This window comes from Typopeltis vanoorti, chromosome 5 (assembly GCF_054136105.1).
Source record: "Typopeltis vanoorti isolate ZY-2024b chromosome 5, IOZ_Tvanoo_1.0, whole genome shotgun sequence".
Taxonomy (NCBI): Eukaryota; Metazoa; Arthropoda; class Arachnida; order Uropygi; family Thelyphonidae; genus Typopeltis; species Typopeltis vanoorti.
Window position 1 is genome coordinate 92,974,507 of NC_143553.1, and position 22,313 is coordinate 92,996,819.

General features: G+C 34.8%; 1 protein-coding gene across 2 annotated transcripts in view; it reads right to left on the reverse strand.

The window, feature by feature from the left end:
- Pomp (proteasome maturation protein) overlaps positions 1–22,313 on the reverse strand; it is a 120,884-nt gene that overhangs the window by 4,273 nt on the left and 94,298 nt on the right. For both annotated transcript variants that reach the window (XM_090392611.1, XM_090392612.1), the window contains exon 5: positions 10,982–11,075. In XM_090392611.1, coding sequence (XP_090248737.1) covers positions 10,982–11,075 — 94 coding nt within the window. The remainder of the gene's footprint in view (positions 1–10,981; positions 11,076–22,313) is intronic.

Consider the following 22,313-nt stretch of genomic DNA (forward strand, 5'->3'; position numbering starts at 1 on the left):
GTGGGTTTAATGGAGTATTGACAGCACTAGGAAAGATTAAAAACCATTTTAATGCTTCCAGTATTTCGTCTCAGTCGCTGAAACATCTTCAGGGATTACAACTAACAATCGTAACACACACGAAGGCAACAAAATACTGAATGAAACATGTAGCCATGACTCCTAGTTAAGTGGTGCACCCCCCTGCAGACATTTGTAGGAGGCCTGCAGAGAGGTGCAGGCCTCCTACAAATGCCCCCCCCCCCCCCGGTTGTAAGTTGGGATGTCTAAGGATTAATGTTTCCCAAATTTTGGACAGTTTCTTGCAACCATATTTGTTTAAATCAGATTGATTGATGAGTGCTACTGCACATTCCAAAAACAAAACTTCTTAAATTTACTGTGATATAGCAATGGTTTTCTTCCAGGACTGTGAGTGGTATCCAATACATGGTCTGCAAAGAACAGTTTGATCATCGTGATTGCAGGTGTAAGTTTTGTGTTCATCTAAACAGATGGGACTATCTGCCTGTCTGTCTGTAGTATTCCAACTTGCAGGTGCAGGGTACTTTATATACTCTAGGCACCAAGCTGATTGGCAGAACAGATAAGGATAGCAAGTTTCTGGTGATGCTTAAAAGCTGTGCAGAGGTATTTTTTTAATGACCTGGCTATTTTTTCTGATTCACCCCCAGATGCAGGAGATGGCCTCCTACAAATGTCCATTAGAGGGCACCACCTAAATAGAACTATGAATCATAGCTGTGAGTTTCATTCAGTATTTTTGTCACCTTGGTGTGCATACTGGAAGCATTGAAATTAATGCTTCCAGTATTTCATCTCAATCACTACAACTAACAAATTAGCTTTTAATCTTTCCTATTGCTGTCAACGTTCCATTAAACTTCCAACATCGAAATTTAATGGATCGCTCTTGGGTCAAAAACTCTTAGCACAGGGGCCTTCAACCTTTCAGATAAAATTTCATTGAAATTTTTAATGTGGGACACATTAAAAATTTCAGTGAAGCTCGTGGGCCACTAAGCTATACTGCGGTATTTAGAATTGTAAGATGCTTTCCAGATTCACAAGGAATGCTGTGCATTTGATACTTAACATAAAATCCTATAAAAATAAACAAATGCTTTAAGAATGTAGGTAGGAGGCGGTTCATGATAAGTAAATACAATCAATACTTGAAAAAAGACAATTTAATGAAAAAAACATTCATTTTTTTAAAAATGTCAATGGGCAACTTGGCAATGTTTTTCCTTGACCAGTTTGTCGATGTTGGAAGTTGCTATGCGTGGAGTATTCTCGAGATGTTGGTCCGTAATATGAGTCCTTGTCTTGAACTTCACATGCTTCATTCTGGAGAACTGAATAATAAAGCGCACATCTTCAAAGCATGCTTGCAAAGATTAGAGAATGCATCCTTAGAAATGTAGTCTTTGTAAAATGTAAGCAAGGCACACTGAATAATTTTTCTCTCAAAGAAGAGTTGTTTTGAAGTTCAAGCAGCTCCATTTGTACTTAGCCTGGCATTTCAGCAGCATTGACACTGAAAATAAATCTAAAGAAGACTGTTGGTTACGAAGATCACTAAATCTCTCTCCAAACTCATTTTGCAACACGGCTTATTTTGTAGCGTCTTCATGAAGAGATGAACAGTTGGACTCAGCGAGAAGCCGAAAACGAGTTAAGTCTTTTTCTGCGAGTTGTGCCTTCCAAAGTTTGAGCTTGGCCACAAAAGCTTTGATGTGATCAGAGTGTGCATCAGTTGATCTTTGGATTGCAGCTGCGTATTTAGGTTATTCATATGCAATGAGATGGTCACAAAGGTAAAGTCTGTCATGCAATCGGATTCCCCTTGGTTTGCATGAACTACTGTATTTCACTCCTTAAGTCAAAGACTTTTAAGAACCTTCCCTCTGCTCAACCAACCCATATCACGGTGACATAATAAACCATGTCACCATGATCCGCTTCGCACCCTTGGGTCAAAAACTCTTGGAATTGACGATGATTCAATCCTCTTGCCCTAATAATGTTGACAACGGTCACAATAATTTTCATGACATTCTCAAATCCAATAGTTTTTGTGCACGAATTCTCCTGGTGGATTAAACAGTGGTAATGGATGAAATCTTTTCCTTCTAGTTCCGGTTCTTTCCATAGCAGCACAACAAACTCTTCGTTCTTTTCCACCATAGCAGGGGCACCATCAGTTACCACACCCTCGAGGTTGGTTAAGCCGAGGTCTAAAACTGGAGCATTTTCTTGGCAGCTTCAAGAATATCAGTGCCTTTCGTCGTTCCCTTTATAGGTATGAGCGCTAGCTGTTCTTCTGCCACAGACAAAGATAGCCAGTTGTGCTGTATCCTTCACATCTGTGCTGTCATCTAAAACAAGTAAATATGACCTAAATTTGGAAGACTGTTTTTTAAAGTTCCTTCAATGTCATTGGCAAGTTCTTTGACATGTCGTGCTACAGTTACCCCAGACAAACTCGGTTTTTTAAACACTTCCTTAATATTCGGGCACAGAATATCCCCAGCAATTTTTTCAGCTATTACATAACTTACTTTGATGCACTCTTCACTCTGCCTTTTAAACGTACCCTGCTGGCATTTAAAATCAATTTGGGGACGGTTCACTTTGTCCACTCGAAGCCGCCCTTTGAAGGCGATCGAAATTAGACACATGCTTTATCTCATAGTGTCATTTTATATTGTATTCTTTTGATACTGACACTCACGACAAATTAAACACACACACTGGCTTATTGTCAATCGGCACAAAAAAAGTACAAATTGGTCCACTTTTCATTAAAAACTCGACAAAAAAATCACATGATTTACACTTTTTTACTCGTAGACGTCAATGATGAAAGGTAAAACCAAAAAATGATCCAAAATGGCCGTGTAACAGTTATTATCCACTGAATATGTCTCGCACTAATGAAAAAAGCCTGGCAATATAAATCCACAATAGGCTATGGCTGACATGATGAACCTGAGTGTGCTCATACATGAATATCATACTGTTCACTACTGACTGTGGATGAGATTCTCTTGTATTTATATGAAAATAACGAAGTATTATCAAGAACCTTCGAGATGTATCTGGAAGGCACTAAATAGTGCACATGAAAGAACTACTGCTTCTACCTGCGACGTTAGTACTAGTACTTAAGTACCGCTTGGCAATGGTAGATGGCTGAAGAAGCATGTCTATTTAATATTTTTATAGGATTTTATGTAAAGTATCAAATGCACAGCGTTTCTCGTGAATCTGGAAAGCATCTTACAATTCTAAATACTACAGTATAGCTTAGTGGCCCATGGGCTTCACTGAAATTATTTTTTATTTAATAATTTTGATGTTAATGATGCAAGGAGGAATTCTATCATCATCATCATCATACATATCAAGGATTTAGGCCTAGCATGGCCTGTTCCGGCCTTAGAAGTCATCATTGAATCGTTTAAGAGGACGTCCTGGTTTTCTTTTTCCTAATGGCTTGTACTTTAAGGCTTGTTTTGGTAATCTTTCTGTTTTCATTCTTTGAATGTGTTCCATCCATTTATGTTTATATTTTTTAATTTTTTCTATTACTGGTTCTTGGTTTAATTCTTTCATAATTTTTTCGTTTCTTTTGTGATCAAATAGGGTATACTTTGCAGTTTTTCTCATAAACTTCATTTCTGCTGTTGTTAATCTTTGTTTGTCTTTTTGTTTTATTGTCCAGATTTCGCTTCCATACATTAAGACCGGTCAGGCTAATGTATTGTATACGTTTAGCCTGGTTTGTTTTTGAACTAGGTTTGGTTTAAATATAGTTAATTACACTGTTATTTTTAAATATTTTGCAATTTTTACATTTATATCTTTTTCATATGTGATCATACATCCTAGGTAGTTAAATGAATTCACCTGTTCTAAGATCTTGTTATCTATTACTATTTTAGTTCTTGCTGGATCTTGTCCTTTAAAGGCCATTGTTTTTGATTTTTCCGTTGATATTATCATACCATAATCTTTGGATATCTCATTTAGATTTAAAATAGCTTTCTGTAAGTTATCTTCAGAATTTGTAATTATTATTTGGTTGTCTGCAAAGAGGAGAGTGTTTAAGTTAACTGTAGGTGAAAGTTTAATTCCTTGATGTAAATTTTTACTCCATTTTATTATTATTTCATTTAAGTAGATAATTAAAAGAGTTCCTGAGAGGAGACATCCCTGTCGGACCCCTTGGTTTATCTCTCTTGTATATGATAGCTCGTGATTTAATCTTATTTGTATTTGATTATTTTCATATATACTTATGATAGTTTTTAGGATATTATTTGGTATTTGTCTTTCTTTTAATATGTTAAATAATATGTTTCTTGTAACTTTGTCAAATGCTTTTTCAAAGTCAATAAATGCAATATGTGTTTCTAAATTATATTCTCTTCTTTTCTCTATTATTAATTTTAGGCAAAAGGCTGGGTCTATACATGATCGTCCTATTCTAAATCCATTCTGTACCTCTAGAATAAAGTTTTCGGAATATTTCATTAGTTTGTTATTTAAGATTCTGCTATATATTTTGTAACAGGAATTTAGTATACTGATATCTCTATAGTTTTTAGGGTCATCTCTATTACCTTTCTTAAAGATAGGAATCACAATTGCTTTTTTCCATTCTATTGGGGGGGGGGGGGGATACATACCAGTTGAGTAAATTTTATTTAAAAATAGTAATAGTAAGAGTAAGAGTAAAAATAGTAAGTAGCAGGAATTCTATACCTCACTTATAGCACACAAACAATGGAGGAGGTGTAGACATTCTTTTTAGATAAATAAACAGGCTGCATATTTATAGCTGATGGTTAAACTACAGAAGCTTGAAAATGCTGATGGAACAGATGTTCAGACCATCAGTATGCTAAACTTCAGAAGTCCAGTTTGTCTGTTCTAACCAAATTCTCTACCTCTATCTTAGTTGGTGGACTTCTTACAGTCCTAGATACATATGCCAGCTGACGGACATCTACACCCTGCTGGGAAAAGCCCAAGCTCCCTGTGATACTAGTTACTACTAGTTGGCAGATAAGTTTCGTCATTTCGTGTAATGCCATCACTATGCTTATTCAAGGTTTAATGGCCAAAATTCATATTCAGACTGTGAAGGTTTGCTTTTTAGTCACTTCTTCCAGTACAATATAAATGATGTTTTCAGTTACAAAAATCCAACATTTTTTTCTTTATGAGGGCTTTAAAAACAGTTTTAAATGGCTACATTAGGAGTCTTCCAGGTAAGTGTGAATAATATATTGCTGCTACTATTCAGCCAATTATGTGCAGAGTATGTGAGAGAAATATCAACACCACTACCTGCAGAAGGGGATAGGTGAAAGGTTTCATAGTGACTTAGTGAAAAATCCATTACTAAGTGAATCCTACACCCCCCCCCCTTAACATTTTTGTTGATGTTTGGAATTACACCGGAGGCAACTAAGGCTATGAGACCAGTGTACTCTGTAACAGTGCATTGTCTTGCTGGATGAAAAACCAGAGTTTCTGGAAGGAAAAAATCTTGATACATCCAAGAAACTGGTTAACTGACTTTCAAATCAATAAAACTTTATAAGGTTTTTTACATGCTAGGACTCGCACTGTTTCCAGCTGAAGGGTATCATCGATACTAAGGTATGGAGGCCCCCACCTCCAAATTCCAACTTACCTTATCTAATAACCATAAAAAGTCAAGCGAAGAGAATTAAATCACAGAAAGAAAGGCAAATCTAATGAACCTTTCACATTTGTTTCACAAATATTATTATTGACGGGGAATTTTAATATAAGAAATTGATACTGTTGGGAAGAGGAATGACTGGAAAGTTTGCGTATGTTATCCATGTGGGTAGGTTTTCTTTATACTGAGAAGGAAAGATGGCCTTGGAAAAGCATATCATTTACAAAAAATTTTCCTGCCACACTCATCCCAATAAATAAATTACCATAAGAATTCTTGTTAACAGAGCCTCAAATCTCTGCTCAAATCAGGCTTCCCTCACGGCTGAACTCTCCTTTATCCAAAAAAGATAATTATTTGTCCCTTCACCCCACATCTTTCTTAAACAGATTATAGAAATGCTATTACTATTCTCTATATCTAGGGTACTTCATAAAAAATAGCCAGAACTGAAACTTCAGTGTCACAGATTTCTTCATCAGAAGTCTTTAGAATAAGCCTGGACTAGCTCCTTCACATCTGATGTCACCTCTAAGCCAAAATTTGCTCCAAGATGGGTTTGAATCCTTTAAAATAGTACATAACTAGGTATCATAATTTTTCCATGCCACTGACTACAATTTATGGCTCACATTCGCTTATGTTTTGGCAAAAAAAAATGGATTTAATATAATCAGATGACTAAAACAAAACACCCACAATGCATGGCAAACAATCTGTCTTAAGATTGCTTGGAGGTGACTGGCTGAAAAGTTGAATTCAAGTATGTTGAGAGATCTGATTAGCGACTTCTCTGCATTTAGAACCCTGCCTTCTGTTCAAGAAACCATGTGAATAAATTATGGGAGTGGATTCCTTGAGTCTTTATGAAAGAAAGTTATCACACCATCTATAAACAACTGGATGTTGATAGAATTCCATCCTCACACATGTCAGACTAGTAGAAGTTTTGAAATAAGAAAGAAGGAGCAACATGGTACACAAAAGGAAAGAAATATCTGGGGTTGCACATAATTCATCTCTAGAATCATAACATCGAATGGGATGCAGAAATCACATCCTATCTATGGACAACTTCTTTTCACACTGAATCAAGCATTTCAATCAATGCCATCACATGACTCAACAGAAACCAAAGTGAAACCAAGGTTTCACTTTGGTTCCTGTTGAGTCATAATTCACATAATTGTTGCACATAATTCATCTCTAGAATCTGTTGTTTCAAGGATACTTGCGACATAAGGATGAATAATATAATCACGTAATCACAAGAAAGATATTTATTTAACCAAATATTTCGGTCTGGAAATAGCAGACCATCGTCAGTGGTAATACAAGAACAGTTTAAAAAATACAAGCTAGAATACTAACAATAGATCGTTAAAATTATAACACGCCGCGTGATGTTAAATCACTAATATGAAACGGATTTTGAAGTACAAATATGATTGAATTTGCTATTAAAAAAAATAAATAAAATAAAAATTAATTAATGAATAATCTTGATTAGACTTTCCCAGATTTTTATATAGATATACAGTCATTACGATTCAGGTTGGGGCGATGGAGCAAGGCCTCCACGCTTTCCTTGAACAAACGTTCAAACCTATAACGGGATCTATGAAAGAGACGAGTCTTGGACCAAAGGATGCTGTGGTTAGTTTCAATCCCGTGTTGAGCCAATGCTACCAAAATAACTGGTAAATTAGGAAAACTTTCAGTTATACAAGGTAAGTTACGAGCAAAGAATCTAAGTTGTTTTTAATTTCTTAAACTACTATCTCGAAGATGTCACTCCTCCTTGATGCATGAAACTAGTTGGCATATAATCTAATTGTATATAATATAATACTAGAATCAGAAAACCTGAAGTTTGCTGATAAAAACAACAATCACATACATGAATGAGTTAACATCTGTTTATAATGATATGCTGATCTGGTGGATCAGTGAGTGAGATATTCATAAGCAAAAATTTCACTTCTATGAATCTGAGAAAATTCTGGGTCTGGGCTATGAGTTGATGCATTACTCTGAAGATATTGATGGCATAACATACTGTAATTCATTCAAAAATTAATCTTGAAATCACTGAGATGAAACAACTGTATTCTTCAGTGCTCTCAGGTTTTTGATGGAGAAATAAGGAACAGCTTCATGTGGAAGTTTCCCAAGATATTCAATGGCAGGCAATCTTTTGATTATTTGTGTCACCTGGCAGCTTCTGTTCATCCTTCACAATGCATGTTATTTAGACAAGGATAAGTCATGATTTGCTTTAATTCAAATGTGCAGCTTGGATTCCTCCTCCCCCAGATTAGAAAAGACGATCTACAACTTCTTGTAAATCACTTCTGCCTGATACACCTGTCACATCTGCAGGTCATTCAGCAGTTTCAAGAAACAAAATTTTCTTCATTAGCTTAACCACTTTATAAAGCTTCATACATGCTAAGCAAGCCCTTAATAATGAAAATGGCTATCATAGTTGATTGCCTATGACACATATGAGCACAGAATATTTCATTGCACCTCTTCACTTTGGTGTAACCTGCACGATATATGATTTTCTTATATTGCATGAAACAAAATAAAATAAAACTGAAAACAAACAAATATTTAGTACATAAATACACAGAGTGCACATTTCTGCTTAATATGTATTTTATGGCATAGCCTTACTTTGCTCTACTTCCAAGCATATGCTTGTCACTAATAGGTGTTAACTGTACTCATCAGGAAAAAAAAAAAAAAAAAAAAAAAAAAGGGGGGGGGCTTCTGCATACCTGCAATCTTTTTTAACATATTTCAAAAAGAAAAATAATCCACATCTAATGGCATAATCACAAATAAACAATTCATCAAAGTAGGAAACACCATAAACCAAAAGGCTTGCTTATATATTCTCAGCTTAAATCATTCTGACAACAAAATAATGATTTAGAATTTTGATTAAAACCTAAACTATACCACAGGTTCTTTATGCACATCCTAAATTCCAAATTATTGAATTTATTAACTTCAACAACTAGAGAAAAGTTATCTCAATATATAATTTCAACACATTTTTCTCTTTTGTTCTTCTGAAATGGTTGGATTGAAACAAAATTGGAGCGAATGGATCAATTTTTATAAGGATTCCTAATACCATATTGAAATAAAATCTATTCAGACAGAATTCCAGAATAACTTCTGCATGAATAGAGATGTACAAAATAAAATAAGAGTCCCCAATGTGTCACATTTGGCAATTCTGGACTGAAGCAGAATATTTCAACTACAGGGTATCTAAACTTCAAAGGAAGCTTAAAAAAGACATGAGAAGTTTTTTTTTTCTAAATACTTTGTTATTCCATAATTATATATCTTTCTGGATAGTTAAGTATTAATAATTCATAGACAAGAATGAAATTTTTTTAAATTTACAGTTTTATTCATATTCTTCAATTTCAGTAAAAGAATGTCCATCTTTTATTTTTACTGCAAAATCCAAACAACTATCCTTGAAAAAATGCTTAAATGACTATGGACTATACAATTACTGAACGTTTAGCTGGATATATTTTTTTATTCTTTGGCTGATATCATCATCAGCCAGATTGGTTGATCGAGAATGAATGTGCTACCCTCATTGGATAGTACCTTAACTCTCCAACCAACAAGTAATGGTTCATGTGTAGAGGCTTATTAACTTCCACTGGAACCACCCTCACTACTGAGCTTAACCACATACACAGCACTTTCCTCTCCAATGGCTACAGCGATCACAGTATCAAAAAAATAATCAGTTCCTCCCCCATTCCCCATCAACAAGATTTTAAAAATGCCATCACCATACCCTACATCTGTGGCACATCTGAAAAAATAGCCAAGATTCTAAAAAAGTACAACCTACACACAGCATATAAGCCCCACCGCAAACTTGCTACCCTTATCCGTTCTGCAAAAGATCAGCTCCCTCCTCTCTCTCTGCCTGGAGTTTACAAAGTACCGTGTTCCTGTAAGCTGGCGTACTTTGGACAGACAGGCAGATGGATCAGCATCCATCCGCCTGGAGGAACACAAGTCTTACATCTGTAAACATAACTATGGTCATTCAGGCTTGGCTGACCATGTTTTGGACACCACCCACAGGGTGTCATGGCAATTCTTTAACACATTCAATGAGTATCACAATATCTTATATGCTTTGCACAGCCTAATATTTTAGAAAGTAATTATATTCATCTCTGGTTCCTTTCATAGGACCATTGTCCATCACTTGTACTCTGATTCCTCACTTTTTTTTTTTATTCAATACAAGATTCACATTCACACAAGAGATTATTGCCGATACTGTGAGATTTTTTTGAAGAAGATATGTTTCTTCTATTTAATTACTGTGTTCCATATCTTTACTAGCAATGATGTTTGCTGTTATGAGGTATTAATGTAAGAAGGTGAGAATTAACAACTCCTAAGTATTATTGTGTATATGATTACGTTATAATTTTAATCATAATCACTTCAATTCATGGAAATATTTTTTGCAAATTATTAACATCATTTTTATTACATTATAATCTGTCTGTTGAAAAGTCAAAATAGTATTGAGAAAACTGTTAACATACACTGTGAACTGCAGCAGGTTTAAAAGACTTAAGCCATTTTTCATACTGCACTTTTAGTCATCCAGAGTCATGTCATTACAGCATCTTCACAGTTAAAAGTGATAACAATAAATAGCATCAAATATGGAAATATTACAATTCCATAAGAGGAAAAAAAAAAGCAGACACCTCACAGTCCAAAGTGATAACATTTGATAAAATAATGCCAAACATGGAAATGTTGAATTCCATAGGGTAAAAAATAAAATAAACTGTACACTTACAACTGCTGAGTGCATTTAGTAAACTGAAGAAGAATCCTGTTGCATATCACTTGTAATGAGAAACTGCATGACAATAAACTGAATAAAAAGGTGCTTCTCAGAAACTAGTCAGATACGACTGATAATATTTTAGTTCAAAAAAACTCATGCTCCTTGAATTTCATAACTTGTCTAGTCACAAACAGCTATTTTAGAGAACAATTCAAAAGTGCACTTAAGTGTTATGCTTACCCAGTGGACACTGGGTAAGACATAACACTTAAGTCCACTTAATAATCAAAAAGTCAAATATTAAGTCCACTTAATATTTGATTTTTAAAAACATTATGTGCTTTCAGATGCTGCTATGAACATAACAAAAGGCAACCAACTATTAAGAAACTTACCATTCAATAAATCTTCAAACCCAACTGTTTCATCTGTGCCTTCTAAAGCTTCCAGCATGATATTTGAGCTTGGAAGGAGGGGTAATCGCTGAATCTTTAGTACAATGGAAAAACACAGTGAATAAGTACAAGTAATATTGTAAAGCATTATTTCATAAAAATATATTTTAGAATGTACTTGTAGAATGGTATAAAAACTCTACTTTCCTTTGTGCTTCATTTATATTATTTATTACACTTGCCAGAAATCTCATGGATCTGGCCTTGCTTAGCATGGATTTATCTGCAATCAGAGGACTCCATGGAAGTAATTTCAAATTTGATGCATTAGCCAAAAACTTAAATGAAGCAATTGTGCATCATTGATAAAGTGCATCACTGATAAGAATTTAAGATAATTATAATCATTAAATATTTTCTTGTACCTTTCATGGCTCAGGTTACTTATGTCTATCACAAGCATACCACTAAAAATGTACATAATAAAGTTTTGATAGTGTTAAGACTGATGTGGAATCCTTATCTTCAGGATTCTCATCATTCTAATATTTATTGCATCATCAGACTGTGAGCTGTATTGTAAATGTCAGAGGAGATTGATTAAGTAGATTAGTGAGAACATTTGCAGAAATAACTGAAAAATTTTTAAACAGAAACTGTAATGAAGTGCTTTCTTAATGACAATGTCTAGAGATGTATACACTCCAAAAGGTTTCTGTGACAAACATCAGGAAGTGGGATATTCAGTTTGAAAGCAATTAATATGAGGCACTTATAGTGGACTTTAAGTTTTTAGATGAATAAGCTGTATGGTAGAGGAAACCAAGGTTGCAAATTTGGAACAAAGATATCAACTATAGAGTATTTTTAATGTATTGACATTTTTGAAGCATTCAGCATTTGTTAAAATAATGCTCACTTAAGGACCTTACACCAAGTCAATAGCCAAATCGCAAGTTTTTAATACTTAAGATACTATCAATAAATTGAACTGCAATTCTATGTTTGTGGGGAAAAAAATTTTCTTCTTCCCTCTGAAAAAAAGGAAAACTATAGCACTTTTCATGATTTGATCCAGTATTTCTTTCTCAATAGAGATGAAAATTATTTCACTGGGGATGAAAAAATATTAGGAATCACACTAGCCAGCAATATAATGCTGCCAGGCCAAAGATAATGGACATATATAACAAATGAAGAATATACACTTCATTTTTAAAATCATGAATAAATAATAGAATATCCCTTTGAGACATGCTGTATAGGGGAGATTCATAAGCAATGCATTAATAAAGAGCATAAAGATATATGCTTTTTATCACTGTTTCATTTATGTTGTGCAACAGAAATGAGAGAAAAATCTCTAGTCTAATGCAGCTTTCCTTTAACATAGCAATTTCCTCATTCCTATTTGATTTTATAATTGAAATATGGTCAAAAAAGTGCTGTAAGTCCTCATGAAAATAATATATCAGTATAGGAAATTATGTATAAGACACTATGAATGAGACAGCCAAAATTTTTATTAAGAGCAAAATTATAATTTTTACTTTTTATCAATCTTAGCATAATTAACATAAAATCCATATCAAAACCAATAGTTTTCTAGGCTATACTTACTATATACATGTGAGTGTTATCTTTTAAATTTCAGTATTGGGGGGGGGGAGAAAAAAAAGTTAAGCGTGATTACTAATGAAAGAGTTAGAAACTAGTTTAATCTAAAACCATTTGACAGCACTAATTTATAATGGAGTATATTGTGCACTGTCAGTTTACACAGTATAAAATATTTTAAGGTCATCAAAAAGGAGAAAATGAATACCACAAAACAACTATATGACAAAATGAAGGGAAACACAAGGGATTAAGGTGAAACAGTGAAAATTTTCAGATTTTACATTAATACTATAAGAATGAGATGAAGAGCCTCTATGCCTCAGTCCATATTGAAGATTCAAATCTTGTCTAGGATGCAAAGAATCTTTATTGGGGCTTTTCAAATGAAGATGAGTTAGGTGGTTTCATATGGGTGTGGCAGTTTTACCTCCTGGAAACTAGAAATTTTCATCCAACAAAACAAGCATGAAGAACATATGCTCATGTCAAGAAAAAATTCTTGACATGAATGAGAGAGAGAGAGAATGGAAGGGATGACGTCAAGAATCTTGGGACTAGTTTACAAACATAACAGATAGGATCAACTACCCTATCATAAGCAGCAATCAAGTTTTAAAGAAGCTAAGTCACTTGGCTTGACCATGACACGCCAATGAATCTAACACAAAAAAGGAAAATGGAATTTATCTGTATTTTTATTAACAGAGATTATCTGTCTATTATTCTGTTTAACAGAATAATAGAATCTTTAAGTCATTGTTACATAATTTAATTTTTCATAAAACCTTAAACTTATTTTTATTACACTAATCCATAAATAAGTACAAGATATTTCTGTTGTATTATATAATTATTTTATTATAAAATCATGCCAATGGGTTGAATGAGTGGGTAGCATATCCACTCTCAAACTGACAGATTCAAATCCAGCTATGGCAGAGATGGCATTAACTACTTGTAATGCCTTCTGAAAGAAGTGAGTATAGATGTTATGGTACATGACGGTGAAAGAGTTTTGAATGTGTAAAAGGAGTAGAAAGATTAGTGTAGAATGAGATTAACTGATTCACAATACTAAGAAGAGCCCATAGAAGAGCATATGCAAGCAAACAATATATCCCTTTTGGATAAAGTGTGATTCCACAACCACAGATGTGCTAGATAAATGAGTAACACAAGCATGTTTTCTGAGTGGAAAAATTCTTGACATGAATGAGAGAGAGAGAGGGAAAATGGAAGGGATGATGTCAAGAATCATGGGACTAGTTTTGAAGTGATGACAACTGAGGAAAGGGAAATAGCTGAGCAATCAACTCAGGCTACTTATTTGAATGGGTCAGGTTTTAAAAGATAATCAACCATCAGACTGATGATGAGAGAGGTGTGACTGAAAGCTATAACTGAAGATTAAATTTCCCTGAAATTGGGCAATTTCAATGTAGAGTTATTGAGAGATAAACCCCTAAGTATATGACGTCATGAGCAATATGCAATGGGATTAGCAGTGCAAGAACATTACATCTGGTAATAACATCTGGAAGTGAATGAAAATGAGAACTGTTATGCCTCCAAATGAAAGCAATCATGCAGTTTTAACTTGGACAGAAAATCATATGGAAGCTTGGTTTAAAAGGTGTGTGTGGAGGGTATATGTAGAACTATAAGGTAAGTGATCGTAATACACTGGGAAGCCAGTTTGTAGTCATGCTATGGTATGAGAAACTGCATGGTAGAGAGCAGTGCATGAGAAGTGGTCAAGAAAAATCTAAAGGAAGCTATAACTTACTGCATTCACAGAACTCAGAGAATAAATTACAGGGGAGTTAACCTAGAATCTAGATGAACAAAACTTAAAGGCAAGAGTTACATAAAAAAATGTTATGAAACCAATATCAGGAGAAATGTGTTAACCAGCTACACATAAGGACAGGAAATATATATATTTCCAGGAATATAGATGTAGAAAGTGTAGAATACATAGGAAACAGCCACATTCCACAGACCCATTAGTTTTCTGAAAGCAGGGTGGAACTAAACAAAAAGTAGATGTATTAAAGCTATTGCAAGAACTGATGGAAATACAATAATGGGATTAGGTGGGACATTAACATGTTCGCTGCCAACTACGAGTATACTCGTAGTTAGTATGAGTCTCACAAGCCAACTACGAATATACTCGTCTGTCGATTACCAACCTCCTATACCAAGCACGAGACCCTTAGTATAACTACCTTAATTTGGACCCTTCGCTTGTGAATAAAGCAGAGAGCACGTCTGGGAGCTTGGTAGATGGGAAATAATTTCAGCTAAAATACAGTATATTATATATGTGCCTCAGAAGCCAACTACGAATATACTTGTATGTCGATTACTGACCTCCTATGCCAAAGCACGAGTTAACCTGTAATTTTTAAATCAAATCAAAACTAATTTATTCAAATTACGAATGATACACTTTAAAACAATTTTCCACGCACAATGGTGGTTTTTCCTGGCAAACAGGGCAATAATAACGCGTTTTGTGTCGTTGTTTGTTTCGTGTACATACTAGGCATGGCTTGGTCGGCGATTCTTTTTTTCTGAAGGTAGTAAAATTTCCAAATAATGAAGATCCCGAATCCCTGATATTCTGTGATGCTATAAGCTCATCCATTCCAACAAAAACTGAGATAAATTGATCTCTAAATTTTAATGCAGTCATTGCATTTCCAGTAATTATATTATAAAATTTATGTGCATTTTGAATATATGTATCAAAAAGCATATTGCCAATTTCTTTGGCCATCTAATTGTCTTTCGTAAGGCGGAATAGTAAGAAAGCATTTGATCCGAAAGATCCATGTCTAACATACCCAAATCAAAGTCCCTAACGATATTTGGTTTTAATTGAATTTTACCATTCCGATTTTTTGCTCCAACCATTTCAAATTTGTGCATATTTGAAATGGAAAGAACTTCCCTCTTATCCTTCCATTTGCAATGATGAATTCATTAAATTCATCATTGCTCATGTCACCGTAAGCTTCTAATTCTTTATCAGTAAGTTTTCTTTTACTGGTCATGGTAAAACTGAAGGTTTTTAGAGACTAGACGCAATAAACAGTCATTAGTGCATGTAATATATAGGTGGAGGTGATACGAGATTACTCGTAGTTGGCGTATGAAACAAAATTCTGTCTGATAAGCCAGCTACATGCTTACTCGTAGTGGCCTTGAAGACGTGAAAGCGCTTGGCATGAGGGAATAAACTATGCCCAAGGAGCGTGGCAGCGAATGTGTTAAACAAGTACTAAATGAATGTGTGGCAAGAGAATTCAAAGTGCTAACCTATATGTTTAACTTCAGTTTTAATAAGAGCATGATTACTAACAAGTGCAAGGAGAGCAACAATTTCATCGTAAGAAAGTTTTGCTCTCCTTCCACTTGTTAGGCTCCTATTGAAACTGAAGCTAAACATATAGGCTAGGGCACTTAACTAACATAGCCAATTACAGACCAATTCATATTCTGGAGCAGTTAATTAGGGTATTGGAGAGGCTGGTCAAAAAAAAAAAAAAACATGCAGATAGACAAACAGGTAGACAGATAGCACAATTCTTTACAGAGGACAGAATAACACTGTTAAATTTAGCCAGAGCTTGTTTTAGAATCTGCTATCATTTTACAATAATGACAGCACAGTTATATATATAATGGAAATAGTATACCACAATACTGCATGACTATTCCAATCCACCTGACAGGATTAAACAAGAGTCAATAAAAGACGAATTCCATGAAAACTGGAATTAATCCTAGAAAAAATTCTCCAGCAGGATATAATAATTTTATTAGGTGATGTCAGTGCAAAAATTGGAAAAGAAGAAATTTATAAAAGTTATTGGAAACCAAAGCCTTCATGAAGAGACAATATTAATGGAGAAAGATTAATTAATTTGGCCACATCCAGAAATTTAATAATAAGCAACAGTATGTTTATGAGGAAGAATATACATAAACAAACGGAAATCTCCTGATGGTCATACATTCAATCAAATAGACCATATGATAATCAGTAAAAAACACAGAAATTGCATCCAGAATATCCAGAGCTTCAGAGGAACTGAGTGTGATAGTGACCATTTTCTAATTGCTGCCTTACTTAAGATTAAAATAACAGTAAATATTTTTCAGCGCATGCAAATCATCTGAGATACAATATTAACAAACTAGATATAACAAAAGAAAGGAAAAAATATGAGTGTGAATTAAAACAGAAATTGAAAAAATCTAAAATCATATCAAGGATAGCATAAAAGTAGCAGCAGAAAATTCAATTGCAGTTCAAAGTAAAATACAGTGTAAAAAATGGTTCAATGAAGAACGTGAATGGGCAGTAAAGAAAAAAGCACGTGGCTTAATAACCCAGCTGATATTCATGCCTCTCTCTGAGATACAAAGAGAGCAGCAAGGAAGCCAATAAATAATAAGACAACAGAAAAGAAAATTCTTTCATGAAGAGATTGAAGAAATCCAGAAATACTTTATGGTAAATAATCCCAGAAAATTTTTTCATGAACTTAAAAACCAAAAAAAATAAATAAATAAAAAATAAAACAGACTGATATATGAAAACAGTAATGGACAAATACTAGCCACTAGAGATGAAACAGCAAACAAGTGGAGAGAGTACTTTAACAAACTCCTAAATTGGGATGAACCTACTTTCAAAGAGAATATTTATCATCCTTTCTTTTAGGCTTGCACGGTGATCCGAATGCATTTTTGGAAATTATGGAGACAACTACCGTGTTTGAATAAAAACTTTAGTTTACTATTACTAAAATCTCTCAAAAGAATATTTATCATACTTGTCAACAAGGAATAATCAAATCTTCTCTAGCTGAAGTAGAGGAAAGTATAAAGCTGCTCAAAAACAAGGTGCCAGGTACTGATGGAATAGAAGCCAAACTCATGAAATATAGCTCATAACACCCATATACATATGATGGTAAATTTAATATGGGGAAAGAAGAGATACCTGCAGAATGGAAGGAATCACTAATCATTCCAGTTTATAAAAAGGGAAACAAATATTAATGTAAAAATTAAGATGAATATCGCTACTGTCAGCAGGATGCAAAATTGTATCTAATATTATACAAGGTGGTGGCCATAAAATAACTTTCCCTCTTTGGAGGCATCTGTAACTAAACCCAATAAAGGGAATGAGACCAAATTTTATATTGAGGCTTTTGAAGGCATGGAGAGATGCTTTCCACAAAAAAAAAAAAAAGATTTAGTACCAAAAGTCGCTGATAGGGAAAATTTTGGCCCTGGCAGAGCCAAAAACAAGCATATAATTACATTAAAGGCAGATAAAATGGAATAATAACATTTCGACGGTGTAAGCGACAGCCGCGTCACTCATTCCAGCTGGATATGTGGCGCGTTACAATGATAATAAGAATAATAATAATTAAACTAGAACAACGACTTGCGAGACAGAAATTAATGTAGTGATTGAACTCACAGGAAATAATGTTTTATTCATCAGAATCAGGGTCCCCTGGACCACATTACATGATTTTCAATGCACTGACCTTTCTTGTGTATAACAAATTGAATCCAGTGTGCGACATGCTCTACAGCTGAGTGTGGATTGGATAAGCAGTAGGATTGGATGTTCATAACAGCCCGTTTTATGTTCTCCTTCAAGACATGCAAGTTGGGAACGCCACCAATTTACAACGAATTTCAAATACCCCCACAGCCAAGTCACATGGAGTGATGTCCGGGGATTGAGGCAGCCATGCCGTGAGTCAGAACTGACTGATAACCGTCTCATTACTGAAATGCTGGCGTAAAAGGCACTCTACTGAACATTCAATGTGTGGCCATGCTCCATCCTGCATAAAAATTATGGAGTCCAAACACTGTCTTTGCCGCAATGTAGGAATGACAAAATTTTCCAGCATTCATCGATAAATCTCTCCAGTAATGGAGCAGGTTACAGGACCTGTAGGAATAATATGCTCAAAAAAGTATGGTCCTATTATGAAATCGTCTGTGAAGCCACACCACACGGTTACATTTGGAGAATGCGGTGGTACTTGCTGGATCGCTTGGGGATGTTCAGATGCCCAAATTCTGCAGTTTGTGAGTGTTGACCGACCCATTCAGATAAAAATGAGCCTCATCACCCCACAATATTCTCCAAGGCCAGTCATTGTCGACCTCCATTCAGGCAAGAAACGTTAGCGCGAAGGTCATGCGCTTATCATAATCTGTGTCAGTTAGTGCTTGCACACGATTGAACTTATACGGATAGAAGTGAAGCATTTTCTGTAAGATTTTCCAGACTGTACCATAAGCCATATCAAGTTTGCGAGCTATGGCACGAGCGCTTGGATCAGTACTGGTCCCTGTGTCATTGAACACCACAGTAGCAACGTCTGTTACTGTCTCTTCTTGCACTGCTTTCCATCCTCTGCCAGGTCTAACTCCTAGTGATCCAGTTTCTTCAAACTTCTTAATCATAGCTCTCAGTGCTACAGCTGACATAGGATCTGTACGCAGGTTATGAAGCCTTCTAAATTCCCGAAGGGCAGCTACGGCATTGCACTGTTGGTAAAACAACTTAACAAGTAAAGCACGTTGAGGCAAGGTAGGATGCATATTGAGCACAATTCATCAGTCATTCGAATAACTGCCTGAACGTTCCCAATCCCCTTTTAAGTGGAATTGATGGCGCTGCTGTCACATAAGTACAGTAAAATTTGCATAATCCTTTTTACCTGGGATTACTGCAAATATTTAACTGCTTTCGGTTCTGCCAGTGCCAAAATTTCCCCCCGTCAGGGACTTTTGGTATTAAATCTTTTTTTTGCGGAATTCATCTCCTCATGCCTTCAAAAGTCTCAATATAAAATGTGATCTCATTCCATGTATTAGTTTTAGCTACAGATACTTCCAAAGAGAGAAAATTAATTTATGGCCACCCTCTACAAAAAGCAACTTACCTTATGCTGAAGAATATATTAGTGAATATCAAGCAGGATTCCGAAGAAATAGATCAACAGTTTATCAAATATTTACACTTAGACAGATACTACAAAAAAGAAAAGCATATGATAGCATTCATAGAGAAGGACTTTAGGAAATATTAGATGAACTAAGAATATCTCATAAGATAATACAGCTAATCAAAATTTGCACCACATGGTATTGGCTAATGGAATTAAATCTGAACCTTTTTGATATTAAGACAGGATTGAAACAAGGAGATGCCCTTTAGCTCATTCTTTTTAATTTAGCACAAGAAAAATGCATTTGAGAAATTGTAAAAGATAACAAAGAAAGAACAGTAATATTAGGATATGATTTGTTGGAAGAGCCTCTGTAGCTCAATTTAGCCTCTTTAGCCAATACCAGTTGGTATAGACAAAGCCCTTCCACCAGAAAGACCTGGGTTCGATTCCGGTCCGTGACAAGTTGAACCTTATCTGTGATACTCCCTTGGCGGTGTCACAGGTAAAGAGCATCAAAGGCTTGTAAAAAGCTTAAGACATGGTATGCCTTGTTGGAGAAAATGCTGAAGACAGAACAACATTTAGAAAACTCAAAATTGCTGCTGAAAAACTAAGATTATAAATCAACCAAGATAAACTTGAATATTTAAATTTATACAAAAATCATGATCAAGGGGGAAATGAACATTTTATCATTAATAACCAGAAATTTGAAAGTGCCACTCCTTCAAATATCCTGGATCACTGATTACTCAAGATAATAAAATTCTGGCCTGGTTGGCCGAGTGGTTAGTTTATCTGCTCTCCAGCCAAAAGGCTGCACGTTTGAATCCTGCCATGGGCATGGATGTTTGTGATTGTCTGTGAAAATACTAGTGGTGGAAGTGGACAGTAGATGGTGTTGGTACAGATGATGTGGTTTGCTGTAGTTGGTGGAGACAGAGAGTTGTAGAGTAGGTGCCCTCCCTCAATGAGTCTTTGGACTCCTTGGAGGTGTCACATAAGAATAATAATAATAATAAAAATTATATAAAATAAAATAAATAAAAATGGAAACACAAAAATTAATAATATAGGAATATTATTAGTTTTCCCTCAATGAGTCTTTGGACTCACTGGAGGTGTTAAATAATAATAATAATACATGGAGAACATAATCTAAACAGGAATGGTAAAAAATTGATCGACTTTGTAGTTTATAATAACCTTAAAATAATGAATTCCTTCTATAAAAATAAAGACATACATAAATATACTTGGGCAGCAAGAGGATGGAAATCAATATTAGATTACTTTATCTTAAATGAAACGCCAAAGTTCTCTTTAGATGTTAGAGTTCACAGAGGATATGAAATAAGTAGTGACCACTTTCTCAATAAAATAAAATTAAGATTACCACCTAAATGGCTACAAATAACAACAGAAAGAAAATTTAAAATATTTGTTTATAAAACTAGATTATTAAATGACACAAATATACAATGGCTATATGAACAAAGAATTAACTAATATTTAGATAAAATAAAAGGAAATGAAGAAACAGAAATAGAACTGCTTAATATAAAAATGATACTAAATATAGCAACAAATGAAAGCTTAGGAAAGACCAAATAATTCAATAAAAAGAAAAAACTAAAGGTATGGAACGATACAATCAAAGAAATAATCAAAATAAAAAAATAAGCATATCATAAATCGTTAAGCAGTAAAAGATTAGAAGATGAAATAGAATATAAAGAATAAATTTCTGTAAGTAATTTCTTCAGTTTTTCTGTAAGCACTATGCATTAATTCCTTAACTACACTATTGGGAAATTTTTAACTTTGATGTAGTGTTTTCAGAGAGCTCCCGAAAGCTAAGTATAATTTTGAGTGAAAATTGGAATATTGGTTTAAATCTCAACGTAGTATTGTTTATTTTTGGTAGCTTGTTATGTCTGTGTGATTTTGGTGTGAATTCCGTTTTATTTAACTTAGTATTTTAACGATACGTTTCATAGAATAGCACATGGCGGCAATGCGACGTAAGATAATGGCGTCCAAAAATACGACGCCTTTGTTCAAACACTGTAATGTGAGGGAGTTTGTCCAATGTGATGTGTGTGGGATGTATGCATTCCCGAAGGAGGCTGGAGTTTGGATGGAAAGTGATAGTGGTGGGAGAATGTGCAGAAAGTGAAACAAAGTGAGGAATTGAAGCATGTGTCAGGTCGTGAGATAGTTATGGTTGAAGAAAGCCAGAATGTGAGTGAAAATAGTGGCTTGATAGGGAATTGCAATGTTGTACAAGATGGCAATGAGAGCGTTGATCAAAGAGAAAATGAAAGCAACTATACAGAGAGAGAAAATGATTTAAATGATGAAAAAAAATGAGGAATTATTTGTAGGGGCTGAGATCGCTAGGTTGTGCGCAGTGATACACAGTGCACAGCGGCAGTTGGAGCACCTGCAAAACTCTTTCCAGAGTGCCTCGGCTAACGGAAATATTTTATGAGAGAGGACTTGAAAGTATTGCTAAAGTAGCGAAAGAAAAGAGTGACAGAGTTAGGATGGTGAGTCTGTTGCCGCGGTACGAAAGAGAGGAGTTTAGAATGAGGGCCATAATCGCAAATGACTTTATGCGCAGGTTATGTAGACAGTGTGGTGTGGAATTCGTGGATGTGTGGAATGAGTTTGATGGGCGAAAAAATTTATACAAGATG